A 22,779-nucleotide genomic window follows, 5' to 3' on the forward strand; every position below is an offset into this window, starting at 1 on the left:
TAACAAATTTGGTGGAAAGAAATTATGTAGTCAGGTTAGCAGGAGGAGTCATTCATAATTTTTAGAGGGCAAGAGAAGTCGTAATGGAAAATTCATAGTTGTTTTTCTAACAGTGTTTGCAGGAGATAAAAACATAAAACAATGTGAAAAACTAATACACAAAAGCTGTCAAGAGACAGACTGTTCGAATTACCAAATACTTATATATATATAGCAGGGACAAATTAAGCTGTATAAAAAACTGCTGTACCTTCTAGCCTCCAAAGCAAAAATATTCTGATGGTATCTCAGAGATCTGCAATAAAATGCACTTCAAAAACACACTAACCAAGTAAATCTACATCTATATCTTTGTTTCTTACCTGATTAAGTTTACTGCACAGTAAAATGCTTATTTGAATCGCTGCCAAACAAGACGAGCACCAGTTCCACAAGGTGCCTATGCATCTGCCTGCAGATATCAATAAGCCTATTCATATGTTTTCTTAGACATTTTTCATGCATCTGTTTAAAACCTGCTTAGATGTCTTCATGAGTTGGAACTCCTAACACCTTGAGAAGGTCTGTAGATGTGGTTCTTCTTCCCGACCATAGATATTGGTGGAATCAGGGACAAAGACACAAAGCTTTCCTTTTTCTCTCAGGTATTTAGAGTGAACCAAATCAGAATGAGTTTGTGGAATCTTGATGTTGACTTGATATAAGCTAAAAGACTGAACTTCTTTCTTTAATTTGTCTAGTTTAATAATGTCTAGTTACTTGACAACCAACCCTGTCTACAGCTATTCTTTAAATATTTCACTTTTACTTCCCAGCTTTTCTTATCTCCCTTCAAATCTGTGCATGTCGGATTTGAGACTTGCAGATATTCACCACAGGTGAAACACCACTTGAGAAAAGCCATTTGGGAAAAAATCATTTTGTTCTCTCCACACTGCCCAGAATTTTGCCCTTGCCTTTTTAATCAAAAACAGCTACTAAGCACAAAACCAGAATCTGGTATCTTCTCACTGCTGTTTTGTTACTTCCCTTGCGAAATGAGATATGAGGCAATATGACCAACAAATGTTAACTACTATATTATGCCACAACTCACAGTACTGCACTAGCAAACAGTATTTTTAATGGGACTCCAATAGCTTTTGAGTCCCATTTTCGTAGCTAGGCATGCAAGACTGCTGGGAAGTGGCCCATTTTTAACCAACCTCAGTCTAAACTGACACTGTAATACCACAGTGATTCTTTGCATGCAACTCTCAGCCAGTATCAGCACAGACATCCTGACTGTTTCTCTGAAGTGAATAAACCTGTACCTTTCATAACGCCTTCAAGACATGTTTGGCTGAAAGAGCTGATGTACTATGCTTCAAAAGGAGTAGAAAGGCTAGAGAGACCGAATGAATGAACACTGAAGATAAAAATTGCATTCATATCTATTTCTACCTACTTGATATATTTTGAAACAATAAGATTACAAAAGCGGACTAGCTCCAATTATGTATGAGCATCTGCACGTACACATCTAAAGCATTTGCCAACAAAAATGCATTTCTCTCAATCCTGAAGCTTAAAAGTGGATTTGACCATCACAATGAAAGGGTGATAACACTGTCTGACCTCTGCCTGACTCGCTGTCCTCCTCCTGGATGCTGACTGGCAATGGCTGTTGAGAATGACTAAAAATAACTAGCTTGTCTCATATCCTGTAATAAGGGCAAAGGGAGAAAAAGAAGTGGCATACTTGAGTTTCTTGCTCTTCACCCTCCTGTCATCCTCCTCTTATATATTTCCCCTTGAGAACAGAGTTTGTTGCAGAAAGCACAATTAAAATGGATTATGAGAGCCAAGAACTTATTAACAATTTCATAGCAGTGCCAAACTGGTAATGAGCTTGGGGTTTTCAGACAGAAGAGAGAATTGAGGAGGAGAACCTACTCTATGGAGGACCATACAAAAGGGGGGGCATCACATTGCCACCTGGAACAGGCTTCGGTTTTGTTAGCTGCATACTGAATGAATCCAAAAAAGAGGACACCATCATATAGTAGAGCAAAAAAATACAAGCCCCCAGAATGTTTCATTTCTTTGTATTTTGGGGGGTTTCATGAGGTTTGGTTCTACATGGTTTCTTTGTTTTTATTGGTTTGTTTTTTTTTTCTTCTTGCCAAGGAAATTATTACTAGTTGTTAACAGTCCAAAAGATAGGTGTTAGGTGTATCATGCTCGGCCTCAATCTGATTGCATCTAACAAATCATCCCATCCTGGGGTCAGGTCATCAGCAATGCTCTGTATCCTGATATCCAAGACATTTCCCTAGGACTCAGCTGGTAAATCGCAGGAGAGACCCTTGCAAATAAATCAGTATTGATTAAAGGACAATAAAAAATACATTTAAAATAGATGTGTTTTTTTTTTTTAAATACAAATTAAAGCAGATGCAGAGCATCTAATCTGAAGCTCAAGTACCTTGGCTCATAATTGTTGTTCATGTGTGATGAGCATGCATGAGTTTCTCTTAGGCTCCAAGTACTAATCACAGCACTAAAAACAGCTGTCAGGTTTTTTGGTTTTGCTAGGTGGATCTCATCACTGAATCAATGACTCCTCAACGCAGTCAGTTCTGCGCTGATTAATTATGAACAATGTCAAAAGTTAAGGAGGCATCAGGTGAGGAAAGCAGGCAGTGATACATCCATATGCAGTGAGTACGAGACAGTCAGCAACAGAAGGCAAAGTTAGGTAGAGCTACAGCGCACATGCAGACTCCCAGGAGAAGAGGAATATGACTGCATGGTTTGTATACTCACTATTGGGAATACATCATGTTTAGTGTTCTGTAACCCAAAAGAGTCCTTCTGGGATAAAACATCTGATAACTGCCAGGCACATTCTGATATTGAATGACTGTTAAGAACAGCATTAGTCTCTCACAGAAGTTTTAACTTTTTTTTTTTTTTTTTTTTTTTTTAATCAGAATCTCTCAGGATATTTTGAATGCCAATCAAATGGAAATTATTAGAACAGGGAAAACAAACCTATTTGCTTTCTTTGTTTAATATTCTTTATCAGTGGCACATGCCATGGAGACTTATACTCCATTCGCTTATGAACTCAAGAGGTGAGGATGTTTAGCAAATATTTCTCCTTCTCCTGTTATTCCTCTATTTTATTTCAAACAGCGCTTAAGCTGTTGGACTTGAGCTTCAGAATTTCTGGCAACCAGGGTTATACTTTCTTTCCAGATTAATCCCAGGCAAATGAATGAAGTCACGAGGCACAAGTCAGCATAGCTCCTGGGCTACGGCTCATGAAGAGTCCAGATCATATTGCAAGGATTCTTTAAAAACTGGCAACACAGCTAACCCAAGCGCTGCCAAAAACTGCCTTATTCCACACCACTTGAATGGACAAAAGCCCAAGTTATTCTTAACCAACAAATTAATAGTGAAAAGAATGAACCAGCACAAGCAGTTCTTATGAGGGCTTCCTCATCTAGAAATAAAAACGTCAGCAAACTTACGCATTAAGAAAAAAAACAGAGGCGGCACAAAACTAACATTTTCACAGTTCAGAGAGTTGCTAGTCCAACCTCCTGCTTCTGACAGTGGCCACTCACACATGCGTAAGCCACGAGAAACAGAGCTGTTATGTCCCGATCCTTTCCCTGGTGCCCCCTCCCAACTCCTGCATCAGTGGGCCGAGGAATTTTAGGAGCTGGATGTGAGGTCTAGATCTTCAGGTATAATAAGCAGTGATGGGCCCATCCTCCATGAAGTCTGTCCAATTTCTTTTTCAATCCACTAATATTTGGCCTCCACAGCTGTCCTCTCAGTATGTACTTACAGACTACCTTGTACAGCGATGTACATAAAAAGCTTTGAAATGCTATCACAACACAAATGGCGGGTAATTATTTCACCAGAATTTATATAAGAATGTTCCCTGCCACACCCTGATCTGACTAATCAGTGCCTAGAGATTAAGGAGCGAAGCTGAAAGCATGCGCTCTTTCATTTTGTATTTGAGGCCCTGGAAATGACCCTTTTGGAAAAAAGAGGCTGGAAATTTGAGTGTTTATAATAAGGCACTCTGTATTTATGCAATGGTCTCTTGGTTATGCTCCATTATCCTGCCTGGCCTTTTTTTGACCTCCCTGCTGTCCATTGTCCGACTTTTATTCACAGATGAGCTAAATGCCTGAACATTGCCATGCATATGTCAGATCCTAAGTTTGCATCCCAAGTCATTGTTCCAGGCTTATTAACAGGAAACAGGACTGGCCAAATCTGGTTTGGGGAGCTTGCAGGTACATCTGAGTACTACAACAGCCAAAAAATGAGCTGAAGATTACCCTTAGGAAAATAAGCATATCACAACAAAATACTTATCCTGCACTGTTGTTGTTCTTATTCTATTACACTTGTTGCTTATAAGGAGTATTTGCTTGGAAACAAAATAATTTCATGAGCAACTGTAGGATTATAAACCAAATTTCAGCAAATATAAGGGTGTCTCTTACAAGGCCACATTAGGTTTCACATGCAGGAGTGAGTGATTTGTCAGCCAATGTGTGAAACAAGAACCACAAGAAAGCATATAATAACAAATAATAATAATATAGTAATAATTAAGTGGATGAAGTTAAATGGTAGATTCATAATTAACTCCATATCTGTTAATAAGAGTACCCAGCAGCAGTCTAAGCAAGCTAACCAGACCTGGACAAGTTTTGCTGCCTATACTCAAAGCTCCTGTGATGGACAGACAATATGAACTACTAGTACAACAGTCCCTTTCACAGCATGAGGAGAGATTCTGCATGGCTCAAGCCAAAACCATATTTATTTCTCTGTCTCCACGAAAAAGAAAGTCATTTTGTTTCTTTTCACAAAAAAATCCATGTGAACAGGGAAAGTGAAAGCACAGGACTGAGCATACCTTTAATAACCATCAATATTGAACTCTACAAAATAAGGCCTGCACAAAACCTCCATACAAGCTTGGTCAAAATCAGTAAAAAAAAAAAAAAAAAAAAAAAAAAAAAAAAAAAAAAAAAAAGCTTTGTCAGCAAACACTATTGGGGAAGACCTCTAGTTTTGTACTTTCCACGCTGCCTTGTGCAGCAAAGCCTGGTTTTGCACTTCAGCGTTGTCCACTACTATCTTTTTCATTGGAGCCTGTGGCTACAGCTATCTTGCAGACCTAACTGGACACTACATTTATTGCCTGCAAGAGAAACTCTATAGCAGGCCTCTTTCTTTTAGAAGCATTACATTTTGGTTCGTGTCAGTCTGAAATGAGCAGATGTAGAGACTTGCCCAGAGATTGAGAGAGTGGTACAAAGGATGAATGGCAATGTGTGTGAGCATCAGAAAGAAGAAACAGAACAAGAGTTAAAGAAATAGCCTGCATTGATAGTGAAAGACACCATTCACAGTCAACCAAACCCAGGAACATGTCCTTTCTGTCAAACACAGAAGACCTGCACTCTAGGAAGACACAGCGCAGACAGCTCCAACCCAGCAGGGGAAGACACCACTGACAACAGCAGGATGGCAACAAGGTCACAGCACATCATATATGCCATTCACCTTTCTGTTAGTCCAACAGGAAAATACGCTGCATCAAAGGACCACACTTATAGTAACTGTTGACTTCCAAAAGACATAAAGGTCTGTCCAAAAACTAGTTGGCTGTCACCAGTCAAGAACCAAGAGACACGAAGAGGACTCAAGAGCTGCCCTTCTTAGCCTCTGATCCGCTGCCTTACAAACCCACTACCTGAGGCTGCTCTCACCTTCCCTACAGCAGGGACAGCCCCAGGCAACCCTGGACAGGTTCCTCCTTGCTGGAAGGCCTCAGACTTCAGGTAAATGGGGAGGCTCCTGTGCCCACTCTGATCAGGTTCAAAAGCCTTGGCTAACATCAGGGCTTATGCAGCCAGGCACAACACTGGCAAAGGTTAATGCTGCCTGTTAAACAGGATTTTATTCCAGGCCTGCTGATGGCCTTAGCTCCCAAACATACACTGCTGGTTTTCCAGAGGACAGGAATTCAGAGCAAGTACAGGCTCAATCCCCACTTTGTTCAGCCTAAAAACCTGAAAGGCCATGGAGCACTCTCAGGTCTAGGTGGAGTGCAGACAAGTGAGTGTCTTTAACAGGAAAAGTTTTAACACCTGACTGTTATCACGTTTTTAAAGAGGTCTAGACAAGACAGAAGTGTACACTGGAATTTGATTTGAAGCAAGTCCACAACATCTAATAACATTTCCTGTGTTACATAATGCTCTGCTATTATGTAATAATTAGGAATTTATATTAAGGTCAATCTGAAAACATTTCCCAAAAGCAGAAGGAAACAACACATTTTTAGCAAACTGTTCAACCTTGGTTAAAAAAGAAAAACATTAGCACTGTTAGTGAGCAAAGGAAGGAGGAAGATTTATGAGGGTGGCTAGGCACCAGCAAGCTGGGAAATCTCCCTTCAGCAGGCTTTTCTAAGAACAGGTGAGACAAAAGGAAAACACCTCCCAGTGGGCAAAGTAATAAATTTATATTGTAAGCCTAATTTAGAGCTGGTTCTAGTCAGTTGAAGGAAACTTTCAAAACAAAGGAATATAAATACAGTTAGTCAGAGTGACTGTGCTAATACTACCCCAAATTGTGATGAGGGAGCTCTCTTGGCACAACCCTCTCCTCCCCCCACCCCCCCCGCCCAGTTCTGCTGTCTCTCTATCACTCCTCAGCTGCACCTGGTTTCTCATGCAGCTCTGACCTCTAGAGTAATCTCTGTGGGCTGCTCTGGCATCACACTTACACAGCTTCTTTTCAAAAAGCAGTGTTTGCAGGAAGGCAGATTAAGATGGAGAAACCATTAGTGAGAGCCTCACTGAATACTTCACCACATTTCCTTTCTTCCTCTCCCTGTAGAAATGAAGCCATTCCTGCAAGCACGTGCATCATGTCAGTAAGACAACAAATACATTTATAATGCAGCCTTAATTTCATCAGTTCAAAGGCCAAAATAAACTACTCTTCTTCAGTAGATTGAGCAGGATGGCTCATCGAGGTGACCACCAGGAGGCACAGGACATCAGGGAGCAAGGAGAGATCACAGAAGGACCATTCACCTTGCATGCCTCATCATAGTCAATGCTGCAGTAACAAACCACTGCACTGCCTAGGATAACTGTCAAATCACATTCACAGGTTCCCTATACAGTGCATGAAAAAAGTGAGGCATCTAAGAGCAGAAGCGAGCTAACGCCATTGAAGAGCGAGCATTGCTCTCTGCCTGTGAGAGTTATCTCACTACGGCCAGTCTGCTAAAATTTGCTTTCCACAGTACACAGCAGTGATTCTTCTCCTGGACTCAGCCATCTTATTAACACAGAGTCACAGAAAGTTACTTCACTTCATAACGTGGAGTTACCTCACTCCAAGACCTCAGTAGTTAAGCCACTAGTCATGGACATGGGAGATCTAGGCCTGAGGCCTTGCTCTACCTGAGGGATGCGACAGAGAGCCTCTGCTGAGGGCTGTCACCTCGCAGAAGAGAGGCTGGGGTTCTGGTCTCTGCTCCAATTAATATTTAAGTACTTCTTATTAAACATTAATTGAAATAGGGACTAGAACTAGTTCCCTATTCCCAGCTGCGTGCCTTAGCCTTTAGGCTACAGAGCCATTCTTATGAACTTGCTCACTCTCGCTCTCCCTGACCCACAAACTACTTAACTATCCCCCAGCAAAGTGGAACTGCTTTAGCTGAAGGAATGAAGGAGCCTCACCCCAAAACAGCCTGCTGGCCAACTCTTAGGGCACATTCCTCAGAGGAAGAGGTGGATTAGCATTCGCTCAGGCAGACAAGAAACCTAAGGCCCAATCCTTGCCATGACCACAGAACCAGAGGGCAGAAGGAAATCACTAGCATCCACTCCTCCTCCTGTGGGTTTTCTCAGAAAACACCCACAGATGAGTTCAGCTGGGGAAATACCCACACTGAGATCAGCTAGGGAAGCAGCTCCTTGGGGCATCCCAGTGGTACCGAGAGCAGCACTCCATGTCCACTAACAAGGTACCAATAGACGTCAGTCCAAACAAGAGGTATTCCTGAGCATGCCTAGGAACAGACCACTAGATGGGTTAAAAAAAACCTCACAGGTGAAAACTTAGGCACCTATTGACTACAGGAGCTTTCAGGAATAAACAGCAATTGAGTGAATCTTTTAAGCATCACAGTTTTGGACCTAACTACATCCTACATTAGTTAGGAAGTGCTAAATACTCAACTTCTTTTATGGGTCTAACCTCAACACAACCAAACAAGAACCTGAAACTGAGGCAGGCATTTACTAGAGATGTGCTCATATGTAAAGTTTTTAGGTTTTATTTTGCATTGTCAAAAATGAGAGAAAGAGTTAACTCTTGTGACTTTTCAAACTGCAAAGATATCATTTCTAAATAGGAAATAGCCCAGTAGGAATTTTTAAAAGGTATGTTTGAAATGAGAACATCAAGAGTGCTTTTTTTTTTTTTTTTTTTTTTTTTTTTTAAAGACAAAAGTCAACTTCAATGCAATGTCTGTAACTTTTTTTTCCACTTCTGATGTGTTTTCAGAATGCAGGTCTGGCCATTTAGCATAAAGCTGTTTCTGAAATGGCCATAAGCAGCAGTTGAAGTTTTTGTGGTAGCTCTTCACCAAGCTGAAGTGCTCAGGCTTTGCAATCACACACATTCTCCATAGAAAAAGTCCAAACCATCACTGCCACACCTTCCCTGATCAGCATGAAGTACAAGATCTTTGTACTACTGAAGTGAGTAATTTTAGCTATTGATTGCAAGGGCAGGGGGGTGGCATAGTTCCATCCTCAAATTTCTTTCACCTGGTTTCAGTATGTATTCCCTCACTTATTTGTTCTTTTTTCCCTATCCACTTATCCCTTGCTTGCATCCCTTCTTTCACTTTCCTTTCTTCTGCCCTCCAGAAGCCCAGTTGTGCAGTGTTGCTATGGCTCATTAACATTACCATCACATAAACCTCACTACTCATCTGTTATCTCCTGGACTGCAGGTACCCAGATGCTGATTTCCTTCCGCAAGCCCAGCAGCTGCTGCAATGACATTTCATTGCACAGACTATGTGTTTTAACCCTTTGCTTCCCAACATTGATATGTCATTCCTCTTCCTTTTCACTAGTCCCATTTCATATATGCAAGAGGACTGGGAATAAGGAGCTGACCAACACCTGCCAGCCTCTTTGGCTGCAAAAGCATTCATTTGCCTGCCTTGCACTGACTTCTACTCCCAGTCTCATAACACCTACCAAACTCAAATCGTTTTGACATCTTTCATCTCCATTTTCTACAACTGTACTTGCTTCCTTTTTTCAGGCTTTTTCCCCTTTAGCTGCCAATGTTTCAAGTCAGATGCACAGGTCCAAGGCATTCAGCCTCCTTCTGAAGATGATCCCATCACAAGGGCTTTCTGTTTCAACTTCTGACCTGGATTATTTGTGCTTCCATAACCACCATTCATAACCACCACTTCTCAGGATAGTGATTTCATCTTCTTTATCCTTCTATAAATTGTGGTTATGGTTACCATACAGAAAGATGTTTCAATGGCACAAATGGAAGAACCAGTCACTCAGTTCCCCACTTTAAATAAATATGGTGTTTTTAGACTGGAGAAAAACACAATCACTGGAGAATTAGAAAACAAAAAGAGATGATATATTTTTAAATACATATCACAAGAGTTTCTTTCTTTAACGTTTGTAATAAAGACAGGCAGTTCATAAGCCGTTACAAAAGGTTAAACAAGCTGAAAACCATACTGATCTCTTTAGATAGAGGCCAGCTACCATAAACTATATGATTTGTAAAATATATGAGTCTGAACTCTGACTGCTAAAAATGATCTCTCTAGCCGCATTTATGAAATCGGTAAAATTTCTGATTCATATTACAGCAGTTTTAAAAACCTCCTAATAACACTCCATGTCCCATGGCAGGAATCTTGGTGGGAGGGCAGAATGAAAGAGACTACCCACTTTCCAAAATGTGTATTTTATTTAGTTAGATGGTAATTAATAATATTCCTATGCAAAGCTCTAGCGGCTCTCATCACATCATGAATAATAGTGCTAGTATTTCCATCAGTTTATCATGAACCTAGAAAACCATCCATTTCCAGAGATTCCTGGTCCATTCTTCATCATCAGGGTTAAGCAAATGCTCAAGTACTTCAAAAATGTGTCTCTTCCTGGTGACAAGCATGGAAATCAGTTTGTTTGCTTTTCCAAATTGAGATGCATAATCTCTAGAGACCTGAGCCTGATACATGCTCTTTCATAACAGGAAGGATTCAGGTCAAGCTGCTCTGCAGACATCAGTGTGACAATATGGCACAGGCTTGCAAAAAGGCATAAATTTGTAAACTCCAAGGCTACTGAATTCCCAGGATTCATAAAAGCCTTCAGTACTTATTTAAGTGTATTCTCATGGTTCACAAAATGCTCACATGCATTCATATGACTATGGATTTCTGCACAAATTCAGAAAGTGGAACCTATTCAGAAGGGAACTCCCAGGACAGATTAGAGAATGGAGCAGCACTGACTATGTTATTTAAGGATGCAATACCTATAACAGGGGCAATATTTAGAAAACCTTGCAATCTGCCTTCAGTATCATAGGGCACTAGCTGAGTGCATGACTAAAATATCACCAGTCTGTTATCTATGCAAAAATGCTATTTCCAGAACCACAGAGTAGTGTTTAATCTTTTTAAAATCAAGTGTGAAGGTGAAAGAAGAGATTAGTTTTGGCTTTATTTAGGTGTTTTTGTAAGGTTGTTCAAAAAACAACTATAAAGCATCCTCTGTTGGGCAGCAGGGAGAGACAGGGTACAGCCAAGTAACTTCAATCCAGAATCTCTCTTTACATCACTCAGTACAGTTGCTCACATAAAGACCATCCTTTCTTCTTCCAACTTTTTCTATAACTAGATTTTCAAATATACTGGTTAAAGAGACAAATGAATTTCTCATTGCAGCAATTCACCTGCAGCAGCTTCTAATGACTGCCTTCACCCCAAAATGCCCTGGACATTTTGTAAGAAGCCAAGCAAAAAAAACCTCAAACCCCTCAAAAAAACCTTAGTAGTTTTCAAGATTTGGAGTAAGCTAAATCTGCCTTTTCCTATTAGCAGGAGACAGAATGAAGCAAAGTTCCTAAACACTTACAGCAGAAGAGCACCTCATTTCTGCAGGCACTCAGATACTACTGTTTCAGCATTTACATGGCTGAACCAATACTGAGCTGGGTACGAGGAGGAGACTTCTTTGAGCATAAAGTGAAATACCTGTATAATTGTGTGTGACAAGATCCCTAAGAACCTGGGGTAAGTGTAAATCATCCGATATCTATTATTAGTTTCAAGTGATTAATCATAATAGTGTCCGATGTCAGCTCAGTAATGAACTGAATGCACTAATCCCATTTATGTTTAAATACATCAATTGTAGTTATACAAAATATAAAGTTCAATACACTGAAGGACTTTATACTCAGATTCCAACACCATCCTATAAATAAAGAACACTATCAGCCTGATTTTTATTCAGGCCAATTCTTTTCTCGTACTTTAATTAACTACTAGGGCTTGTTTCTGTTTAGCATTAGAACAGGAAATAACTGCAGCTGGCCTCACACTAAGGGCTACTATTATCTCCAAAGAAGTGAGGACAATCAATGTTCTAGGGAGGACGGGTATTGAAACTGCCTCCTGAATAACTTACAGATCAATAATCATGACAGCAAACGGAAGGGAGATTTGCATTTGAAGGAATCCCAAGGAGACCCCTGAGGAAAGAATTGAGTACAAAGATGAACGTGTATCCTCTAACTTAGTTCTTCTTCTGTGACTGAACCCCAGTTCACAGCGTTTCTGCTCTCCTGCAAGCTTTAACCAAATGGTTAGGTAGATGTTTCAGTAGCTTATAGACTGCATAGCAGAGAGTAAGAGAAGCTTTTAGGATATGATTTTAGGATAAGTGGATATAAACTTATTTTTATTTCTGTTAACCACCTCAGCAGTATTTATAACCACACAGGTTATATTTGGATTATGTAGATAACGTATATTTACTTCTTATTCAAACCTGACTTGCAGTAAGGGCAAGTTCAGTGCAACCACTACACAAGAACGTACCATCCTTTTGCCTATGGCAATCCTTAAACACAGAGTGAAGGACCATGTCTGTGGAGCCTGGTAACCCGAGACATTTCTCAGGTGTTTCTATAGATTAGGAGGATGCCATTCCACTTAATTACAGAAAAAATGGTAACATCTGGTAATTTGTTAAGTTCACATGAAAGAAGTGCCTTCCAGAATCATCTAGGAAAGCTCTTTGCCAGCAGCCAGATAGTGGGGAGAGTCCCCATGTTTGAGCACACTTGGGGGAAGCAGGGATGATGTGAGATTACTTGTCTACTTAGGAAAGTGAATCAGTAGAGATCTGTAATAGCGACATTAGGACTAGTATGAATGAAGTGTGAATGGGAATATGTGTAGGTATAAGTATTAGAAGAAAGCTAAGAAAAAGGATAGAAGAACAGTGTACATTGCCGGCACCTCGATGAACAGGCCATCAAGATCATAGTACACTGATGCGCAACTTCTCAGACACCCAGACTGGAAAAACAGCCTACACCGAGGAAAGGAGATTAAAGAACAAAGATTAAATCAGCAGTGTCACATAATGACTCACAGAATTGGAACAAGATGAAGAGGCAAAAGATCTCAATACACATCAGCTCTTAAAAGGTACCAAAGGCACATCCAAAATGAGCACATGGTCGTCAATCTAAGAGGAACCCAGGACACGTGATGAGGACTTGATACTCAGCATCCCTTATTCTCCATGTCATCACAATTAATGCTGGCCGTATCTTAGTGCTTATAAGAATGTGAGCTGCAGGCAATCTGCTAGTAAAGCTGCATGAAATAAAATCACCTTCATTTCTTGTATGGTCTCCCATTGAGCATTGCTACATAAGTTGTATGATTGAACCATCAATACAGAAAGAATAAATCAGTAACATTAGATCAGTATTCCTCCACTGACCGGTATATGGAAGCAGTAATAAGTAAAGACACTTTGTCTAAACTTCCAAACTTCAGAGAACAACAACAAATTATTAAACCTTACTAACATTTTCATTGAAAATAATCAATGACTACTGTCAGCCACATTTAGCTTCCTTACTATTGTCCATTTTCTAAACATGAGCATGCCTTTGAATTTTACTCCAGAGTAGGAGAAAACTGGTGAAAGCTTTACTAACCCTAGCCAATCCAAAATACCTGAGAAATGATGCAAAAGGTGAGAAGAAGAAAAGGAGCTGCATGAATGAGAACGCAAAAAAAATATTTCTGTAAAATGCACCTACCTGTAGGAAGTGTACAATAAAATGCAAAACCCTACACTACTTTGAAAATTATAGCTTCCTGAAGTGGGCTTTATGATATTTGAAGATTGTTTTGGTTTTGGGTGGAGTGTTTTTTTGGTTTTTTTTTTAAGTTGCTTTTTTTTTCCTCTCAATCCCAAACCTCTCAGGCCATAAAGTCTGTAGGACTATCATCGACTGGCAGGTGTGTGTTTTTACATCCTGTAGTATTTCATAACTCAGTGTCACGCCATCTATCATACTCCAAGAAAATTCACCCCATTGCTCCATCCACAAACCCAATTACCTCTTTCAAATCCTGGACGATAGCAGTGAGTCTCTCATTCTCTGCCTGCACGTTGGTGACCACTGCCCTGCTCTGTTTCAGCTCATTCTGCATCTCCAAAATCTTCCCTAGGTAATAAGCTTCCTTTGATGCAGACTCCTGGAGGAGAGTCTCTTCACGTGTTTCACCATCTTCAGCCACTTTGCGGTGAATTGAGAAGGATTGTCCAAATGCCTGCAACAGGAAAACAAGGCACAGTATAAAACCACTGAAGCCCTAAAAAAAGTATCAACAGTAATGAGCATCTGCATAGCTAGAGGAAATGGACTAGATCTCTGAGTCCCAAACTCTGACCTAATAAATACTGTCTTAGCAGCTTCCTAGCAGCAGAGGGTCACCATCTCATTTAGCTGAAATGAAGCATCTTGAAGCTGTTCTCATTTGCAGTACAGAAATATGGCCCACATCCAGGCAGCCTCCACTGAGATCAAGATGGTGCATTGCTAACTAGCCATTAATTAGTGCCTGTGGTTAACTCTCCTGAATGAGGCAAACTGATATTCATCAATTCCTTTATTCTCTAGTTCCGCAAACTGTGCTCCTTTTTGCCTTTTTTTTTTTTATAAGCATAAATAGCTGGCAAGTCTCTCTAAATTGCTTTCCATTTTCAATGTTCTTTTATGCTGGGAGCTGACCTCATGGTAAGGGGAGACAGTGCAAAAAAGCTTCCCATAACTTGAAAGAAAGATAAATGAGCTGAGTACCAAGCAGCGGCCATCTACATTACCAGTAGGCTAAACACAGAGTTTTACAGTTCCTTTCTTTCATTCCTTTCATTTGTATTTAATGTTCTTTGCTTCTGCTTTTGTTCCTTTTTCCATAGGAAAATAACCAAAATATTTAAGTGTTAGGGAAGTTTATGAATAAATAGGTAATTTTCAGTGATTCTCTTACTCTTCTTGTTACTGGCTTCGAGTGATCAGCTTAATAAGGTAGTATTTCTCAGGGACAGTGTCTGAGGGGATGTTATTCTGGACAGCTCAGAAGCAGCTTGGAAGAAAACAAAGCACAAGCCGTAACAGTAGAAATGACAGAGATTTCGTTTAGCTATCAAAGACAAGAAAAAAATACAGGTACATAAAAGCAAAATCTTTCTGTTTTGTCTGTACTAGCTTTAAAAACAGGTTCCCGGTCACAAATCATATGGCCTAACTCAGGAGAAAGCCTAAAGAAGTAAGCAAATATTAAGAAGACCTAACATAGGAAAAGACTCTCTCATATCTTACCTCAGAGAATATATGTGCACTGAAAGACCGTGATTTTATTTTTCCAATTTAGGAGAGAGATGCAAGTCATGGTAGTATCTATTCTTTCAGTGGGAAATTAATTTATGCCCAGACCTACCAAACCACACAGCACAGAATACATTTGCTCCCACTGGCACCACTGGACTCCTTTGCCTTCCCATCAATAAGAACCACTTGCCAAATGAAATTTTTTTTTACTGTTGGTATTTATAGCCTTTCAGAGAACATTCAAAGTTTTACTGGCACCAGAACTGAAACAGTCCCTTAAAAACTTCAAAGCAAAACCCTGTTCAGAACTTTGCAGCTTTTAAGTCTACTCTACTTGGAGAATTCTGTGAACTCAGCATTAAAGGATTCTAAAAATATTCAATAATGTATTAACCCAGCTGTCTTCTTGAAAGACTGCAAATTACTGAAATAGCAAGCATCAGCAACTTGCTGGAGAGGATTTTCCAAATAACAAGAAATTCAATTTAATGAAACTGTTGTCCACCAATTCAGTCACTATACCTGTGAATCTAAGATGACTGTTTCAGGAACACTGCTAATAAATTATATCTCACAATATATATTCATATTAAATGGCTCACTGTGCCTAATTTGAGACCTAAGCAAAAAGCACTAGTCTGTTAAAAGACACTATAAGATAAACGTAAAGGGCCACATATCCAGGGGAACAATCAAAACACATAACAGAACAGCAGGTGGGACTGAAAAGGCTAGAGCATCTCATCACCCATGAAGAAATGGGACCTGGAGCACTTTCTATCAGAGGACTGCATAGTTGAAATCCCATAGATAAATACGAGTACATAGTGATGATGGCCTTCCAGGTACATACTATGTTTTCCTGAAATGATTTCTCTTTATTTTGGACCATGCTCCCTTTCAATTTGCAAGAAAAGCAAAACAAAAATCCCATGTTCTATTTATTAAACTGCTCTGGGAACCAACAGAATTTAAGACAAGAAAAGATTTATCCAAACAACTCTGTAATTTTTATTTATACATCAAATCTAATACATTTCTTTGTTTAGCAAGGATCTATAATAGCACTGAGGATGTTTTCCAGAACCATTGCAACCGCTAGCATATAGAGCCTGAGTAAAAAGGAAACATCACTAACTAACCAAACATTTTTCTCCATTTCTCTCCTCTCCATAATCTCAGGAACAAATATGTATTTCTAAAAGGAGAGTAGGACAATTGACTGTCAAAAGTATTTGAACTTCTTAATAGATTAGTGAAGTCATAGAATTCTAGTTGCACCATACCAGAACTATCCATATGGTCTTTTACCTAACATAAATCATTTATTTATGCCAGTTATTTTGCAAAATAATTTAGAAAGCAATTATGAACTGTGTTGATTCTGTTTTGGGTTTCTGTGCTAATCTTCAAAGCTGTAATATACTTTTCACACTATACACTTGCTCTTATGCAATATAACCTCTCCCCATTGTCTAAATCCTCATTTCTGACAGACATAAGCACTATGTAAGAAGGAAAAGTACAAATATAGTGCACATACAATGCATAAAAGCATTATATAAAAATATATATAACTTTATATAGTTGTATAATTATATTATAAATAAAATTAATAATTTTTAAAAGTTTGACAGAACTTTCTGTCAAACAAAGTTTGACAGAAAATTACTGTGTACTTTCATAACATTTCCTTGTACCACAGAAAATACATGAAAATCATTTAGGAATTTTTTCCTATGAAAGCAGATTTGAATACTACTGTATATTATACCACTTTAATTGTTTCTTAAACTCCTATCAATATGTTAAAATTCCAAGGAAGGAAAGAAAGGAAGCATAATTCTCTTCCTATATGAATGGAAATTATGCAAATCATGCATCATGGGTAGGAACACAAAGCATGTCTTTTAATTAAAATGTAAGCAAAAAGTCTAGCTTCCGCTTTTAATGGTCTCTTTGGAACGCCAAAAATTTAAAATTTTCCAAACATACCCATTTAAGGACTTCCATGAGATTACTCACTTTTGTATTAAACTATACATCAATATTTTTAAGCTTATAGCCAGGTATTTGTTCTACTTTAACTTTATATCTTAGCAATTTGCTTAATACGTTTACCGATGTACAAAACCCCATAACCTTGCTACAATATAGGTATGCCCACATACTTCAAATAACTGCTCACACCTACTTCACCAAAATCATCCCTGTAGCAGGACAAGCCAGCCACCTTAAAATCTGTTCAGATCGACAAACCTTGTACCATGTCACCTGCATTGGTACCATAGCTGTCCATACAGGTTTCTTCCTAAACCAAATTTCAAGTGTTGCCAGGGTAGCAAGAGTGGGGCCACACTCTCCATGCTTTTTCATCTTTTCAACTGGATTAGGACAAGTGCATCAACAATATGCCACACAGCTCTCTGAGCTAACACTGAAGAAGTTACCTGCAGAAGCAAAGCACTCAGTGTAACCACAGGAACGGTACCCAGACTAACTGGTTTGTATTGTTTCTGTGATAGTATTTCCGACTGGTGTTGTACTGTGCCCTTAAAGATATATTACTTAATTACCTCAGTTATCTTTAGTATGATGCTGCCTTGCTTGGTGTAGATACCTACTGTCACTTGTGATTACTCATGGAAACCGCTTAGAACTCACTATTGGTCCCACGGTGGCTTTTAGTTTCAGCAGTCACGTTGCAGAGTATTTGACAAGCGCATCGTCTTCCAAATTCAAACAAGGACTCAGACAAGGCTGTACAGACCCATGTATAAAACCCTGTATGACTTCTGCCCTCTTGAAAACTCTCCTCCCAGTGCAAGCACAACTGCTGAAATCAGGCATGAAACACTGAGATATATTTAGCTTTTGACAAAGTCTATCCCTAACAGAGACCAGTCTGAATTTCACGTTATGATACTTCAAGACTTTGCTTGAAAGATACAGTTGACTGAGGTAGGAGATTTTTTTCAGTTGATCATAAAAGCTGAGTTACATGATGCCACTAAGCATTATATATGTATATTGAGAACTGCATACCAGTATGCTGACTTTTTAGGGATGTCTTAAAATTTAAACTCTGAAAACTATGAAATAACAAGCCTTAAACAATGATCAATATTAGTTTGAGTGCATTACAAAGAATAACAACAGTGGACATGACAGAAAAATGGGTCAATTTGATCACAGAAAGGAGTATCAGTTTCAGGAAAAGGCCCTTTGTCACCAAACTCAGAATAACCCCAGGTGGAAATTTTAACCTCAGAACAAAATTGGCATAAAAGAAATGAGTAAAATGGACACAGATTTTTGAAAGAGCAATTGAAAAATATGACTGATCCAAACAAATTATATATGTATGAATATTTATGTGTGAAATATAAGCAGCAATGAAAAGCTCATGCGCAGTGAGTGATGTGAATAATCTCTGTAAAGTGAAAGTTTTATTTAGCACTTGAAAAAAACAAGAGAGAGAAGCTAAAAGTCTAATCTGGGTGTAGAAAGAAGCACATATGCAAAAGATCATCTAAAAACAGAAACAGGTAGTGAAGGATGCTATTTCTGAGTTTCAGTTTATTTTTACTAGCCACCTGCTGGGGCAGGAATTCTTAAGTATTTGCATAGAGACATACTCTTCTAGACTGTGATGATTAATAAGTAATAAAAGATGACTTGACTGCTACCAAAATGAACAGGCAAACAATCAGCTTACCTTTATGACACTTAATGTAGCTTCCCTGATGCATAATGCAACAGCACCGAACTTGTTCACATGATTACCTGTTTCAGCTGTGAACTTGCTGCAAGGCGGCATGCATTATGCATTAGTTATCTCCACATTGCTAACACAGGGGCAAGGAAGAAGCAGGCTGGGATTATCCAAGGGAGCAGCGTATACCCTAGGCAGACTTCAATAGTACACCAAGATGGAAATCTTTGTCAGAGATGCCTCGCTGGGGTTATTCACAGAGACAGTCCTTATTTTGTGGCACAACTTGAATACCCACTTATCACTTAATATTCACTCAGTCACTTGCAGTTCTGTCTCCCTCTCTTTCATGTAAGTTTTTTTTGTAATTAAGCTTACTGTATACTTTTGTCCTTTCTTCACACTTCATTAACCAAAGCTCAGGGTTCCATGACAATTTCCTGCTAAAGAGTAATCAATGACAGACGTAGGTCTATGATGAAATCCTCTCTATGAAAACTAAGCAGGTTCAAGCCCTTCCCTTGAAACCAGCTGGTACAGTAGTGCCCCCCTGCAAGATGGGATGTGGCAGCAGCTGTACTAGTGCTCCATTTAGGTGTGTTATCTTCTTTACTTACCTCTGGTATTTTACATCCTATTTATCTGAACACTGCTAAATTCAACCTACAAGTAGCACTTCCTCCTCTAGCTAATCCAAGCCAGCATGCAACCTAACTGTGAATCTGTCTTCCCACAGGCTTTCCCACAGCCATACGCCCAACACTTGCTTTTGATCACCTGGCTGATTTGGCTCATCTGTCTGTTACTCCCTGCTCCCTCACCTTTTGGGTATGTAGATTGTCCAGAGTCTTAGACGAGGACTGTGGTTTATTCCTGAAGAATACAGTAAGTAACCCAGAGGGCTCCAAACCTGACTAGTATTTCTTGGCACTACTGCAAAGCAAACAAACAGTAATGCCCTTGCAGAAGTGACTGATGGTCTCAAGTCATATTTTATCTATTTTTCTTAAAAGATGGAAAAGCTTTAAGCCTCTAAAATTTATTCATAATTTAGGTTAAACCTTCACACAGTTGGCATGTCCTGCTGTTGTTCATTTAAAATGGTTGGGAGAGTTGAAGAGACTTTCCTTTGGAAGCCAATACTGAAGTAATAAGAGGTTCCAAATGCAAATCATAGACATATAAAACACAGACAGATGCATGTTTAGTCAGAAGGGTGCAAGAAGAAAGAGATTTATTAGGTAGTGACTGGATAGTGCATGTGAGACAGACAGCCCATGCAGAGAAGCAGATTGAAAACTCAGAAACAGATTGAGAATACAAGCTGAATCCGCATGGGCATACCTACAAAAAAGATAAAGAACTTTTGGGTTTACAGGCTGGCTGAAAATAGCTCAGTGTGGTAGCTACAGAAGTGTCCCATTTATCTGATTCCTCCTGCATTCAAGAAAGCAGGATGCTGAACACTCCTACAGATGGACAGGAGAAAAAAGATGCTGGATCCTATCTCCAATTTCTCTTTCAACTCAGAATACTGAACAAGATTCCTAGACTTAACTAGTCACTAGTCAACAGAAATACTAGACAACTGATCAAAATTCAGTTATACCCAAACAACTGTCTAAGCAAAGGTCGTTTCATAATTTCCAGACTCAAGAAGATTATCCATTTTTCTCCTAAGCCACACAACATCAATAGGGTTTTTCTTGTTTTTATTTTTTGTTTAACTTAACAACATATCTTTTACTTGATATACCCCAACTGCTGGAGAAAAATACTAAATGTTTTGCAGAACAGTTGGAAGTAAGCTGAAATAAAGTGAGGTTTCCTTATTTGTTCTTTTTTCTCATGAGATTGGACAGCTTTGTGAAAAGGGTGAAAACTAAACTTTAAAAGGATGGTTTCAATTTGTGCTTTGCTACAGGCATTCGATATGACCTTCAGCAAATTGTACCTCAACTTCCCATTTGAAAATGTAGATGACTAGCTACTACACAGCGAAAAGGACTGTTATGATACAGGATTCATGATCCAAGAGACTACATACTATAGTTACAAGCACAGTATAAGTAATGGCAATAAAGCTGTAAACATTACCTGAATAAGCTCTTTTATTACCTTATAAACACAAAAAAAAAAAGCATTTAAGCTTATTTCCAAATACCAGCATACTTAATCTATGCCATCAAAAATGATGTTGGTGCAATGGCAAAGTCACATAATTTAGTATCTGCATAAAGTATTTAACTTGCTAAAAGGACTTGCATACCAATGTGCTAGAGGTTTTATTTATGCCAGAAATGCTGAGGACATCAGTGGAAAACATACATAATATGCAGACTGTTTACAAACACAGAACTGTAGCACAAGATACAAACAAGTCATAGTATTTTCCCCAAGGAAGCTTTGGATAAAAGTGTGTGCAATGTGGACATCTTCTGTTTGTTCTCAATAGATCCCTACAGTGTCTATAAGCCTGCTGAAATTCATATATCAGATGCTAATCAACCGAGCCTTCAAAAAGTACTGGGGAAACAGGCATTTACATTCAACTCAGCTACAGACACTGCCATGCTTCTGCAGCCCCAGTGCATATTGTGCTGATTTCAATCAATATGTCATGGTGTGAGGCCCTAGGCAGCCAGGCAGAATTTCCAGCTCCTTTTTTTTTTTTTTTTTTTTTTTTTTTTTAATATGTGAAGAACAAAAATATTCCTAAGTGTGTCAGTCAGGAAACATTTATAGACAACAAAAGGAAAGCACTACCATGAAAATGAACATTCAAATACTATCTCCATTGTTCATCAGCAATCCCATAAACGGGGAGTGAATAAGAATCTCCATTTAATTGCCTTTAACAGCACTCAAGATGAGGATATAAATTCCCTTCCTGAGAAATCCCTCCAGGCACAGAAAACACAAGAAAGGGAAAGCTCGCAACAAAGAAAACCACTTATCTACAGCACAACTAATTAGGTTTATGATTGTAGTTTTAAAGCAGCTTAATTCAAAATGAATATAGTCAATAATAGTTATTTCTATAAACAACATAATTCACACATTAATAAACCATAAGATGATTCTAAAATTTGCACCAATGTCTACACTGGTACTTATAGTTCACACCACCATCCGGCCAACTTCTTCATCCCCAACTATTAAAAATACGCAATTTAAACCAATAGAAGCATTGCCAGAATAAAAATAACCTTAACAATCTTCCGTCTTTAACAAAACACGTTTGAAGTCTGAGATGGAACATGCCTTTCATGGAAGCCTTATCATCTTCGTCATAAATGGCAAAGTCCCAACTTTAACTGAAGCTTAATATTTTTCTGCTTTCTTTTCTAAGTATGGGATGGCCAAGGTAATTGCACTTCCTTCCCTTGTTTGTTTGAATATGGCTGCAAGGAAAGTGTGCTGAAATTCAATTCCTTATGAGTTGTGGGCCTGCCTGGAAACAATAGTTATTTCACATTAGCTCCCCATATGTAAAGTCATATTCCATATTAAAAGCACTTTTTAAAAAAAAAAAGTCCATTTTGGACATGTACTAAGCAAAGTCATGTTGCTAGGGAATAGCAAGAGCAACCTGTGAAGAACAGTTATACCATTCCACATTGTCACTACTAATTTTGCTGTAGTTTTCTTCTGCAGAGAAGTTTCAAGGGCAGAATTATATAGGGAAAGATCATTTGCAGCTGTAAAGGCAGAACAGCAGAAGCTGGATGCAGCAAGGAAACAGAAAGCTACTTCTTAAAAAAGAGAATGTTCTTTTCTGCACATTAGAATAAGAGAAGGAACAGAGGAATCCTGTTCCAGTGCCTGCTGCAGATGTAAGGAACATGCCTCAACACAGATGCAAAAAGGTGATGAGTAGAAAACTGCAGTTTTATTTTCATAATATTATGCTTGTAATGAACTTTCCAGTGCATTCGTGGAATTTAAATAAATAACTATCATTACTTTCCAATACACCATCCCTGGAGAACTGGACTACTTGCACACCAGTAACTTACCTGCTTATT

At 38.9% G+C, this 22,779-nt stretch overlaps 1 protein-coding gene across 9 annotated transcripts in view; it reads right to left on the minus strand.

Moving 5' to 3' along the window:
- Positions 1-22,779, minus strand: part of BICD1 (BICD cargo adaptor 1) — a 195,382-nt gene that overhangs the window by 82,307 nt on the left and 90,296 nt on the right. For all 9 annotated transcript variants that reach the window (XM_064514468.1, XM_064514472.1, XM_026119770.2 and 6 more), the window contains exon 2: positions 13,763-13,975. In XM_064514468.1, coding sequence (XP_064370538.1) covers positions 13,763-13,975 — 213 coding nt within the window. The remainder of the gene's footprint in view (positions 1-13,762; positions 13,976-22,779) is intronic.

The sequence above is a fragment of the Dromaius novaehollandiae genome, chromosome 1, assembly GCF_036370855.1.
Source record: "Dromaius novaehollandiae isolate bDroNov1 chromosome 1, bDroNov1.hap1, whole genome shotgun sequence".
In the NCBI taxonomy this organism is placed as follows: domain Eukaryota; kingdom Metazoa; phylum Chordata; class Aves; order Casuariiformes; family Dromaiidae; genus Dromaius; species Dromaius novaehollandiae.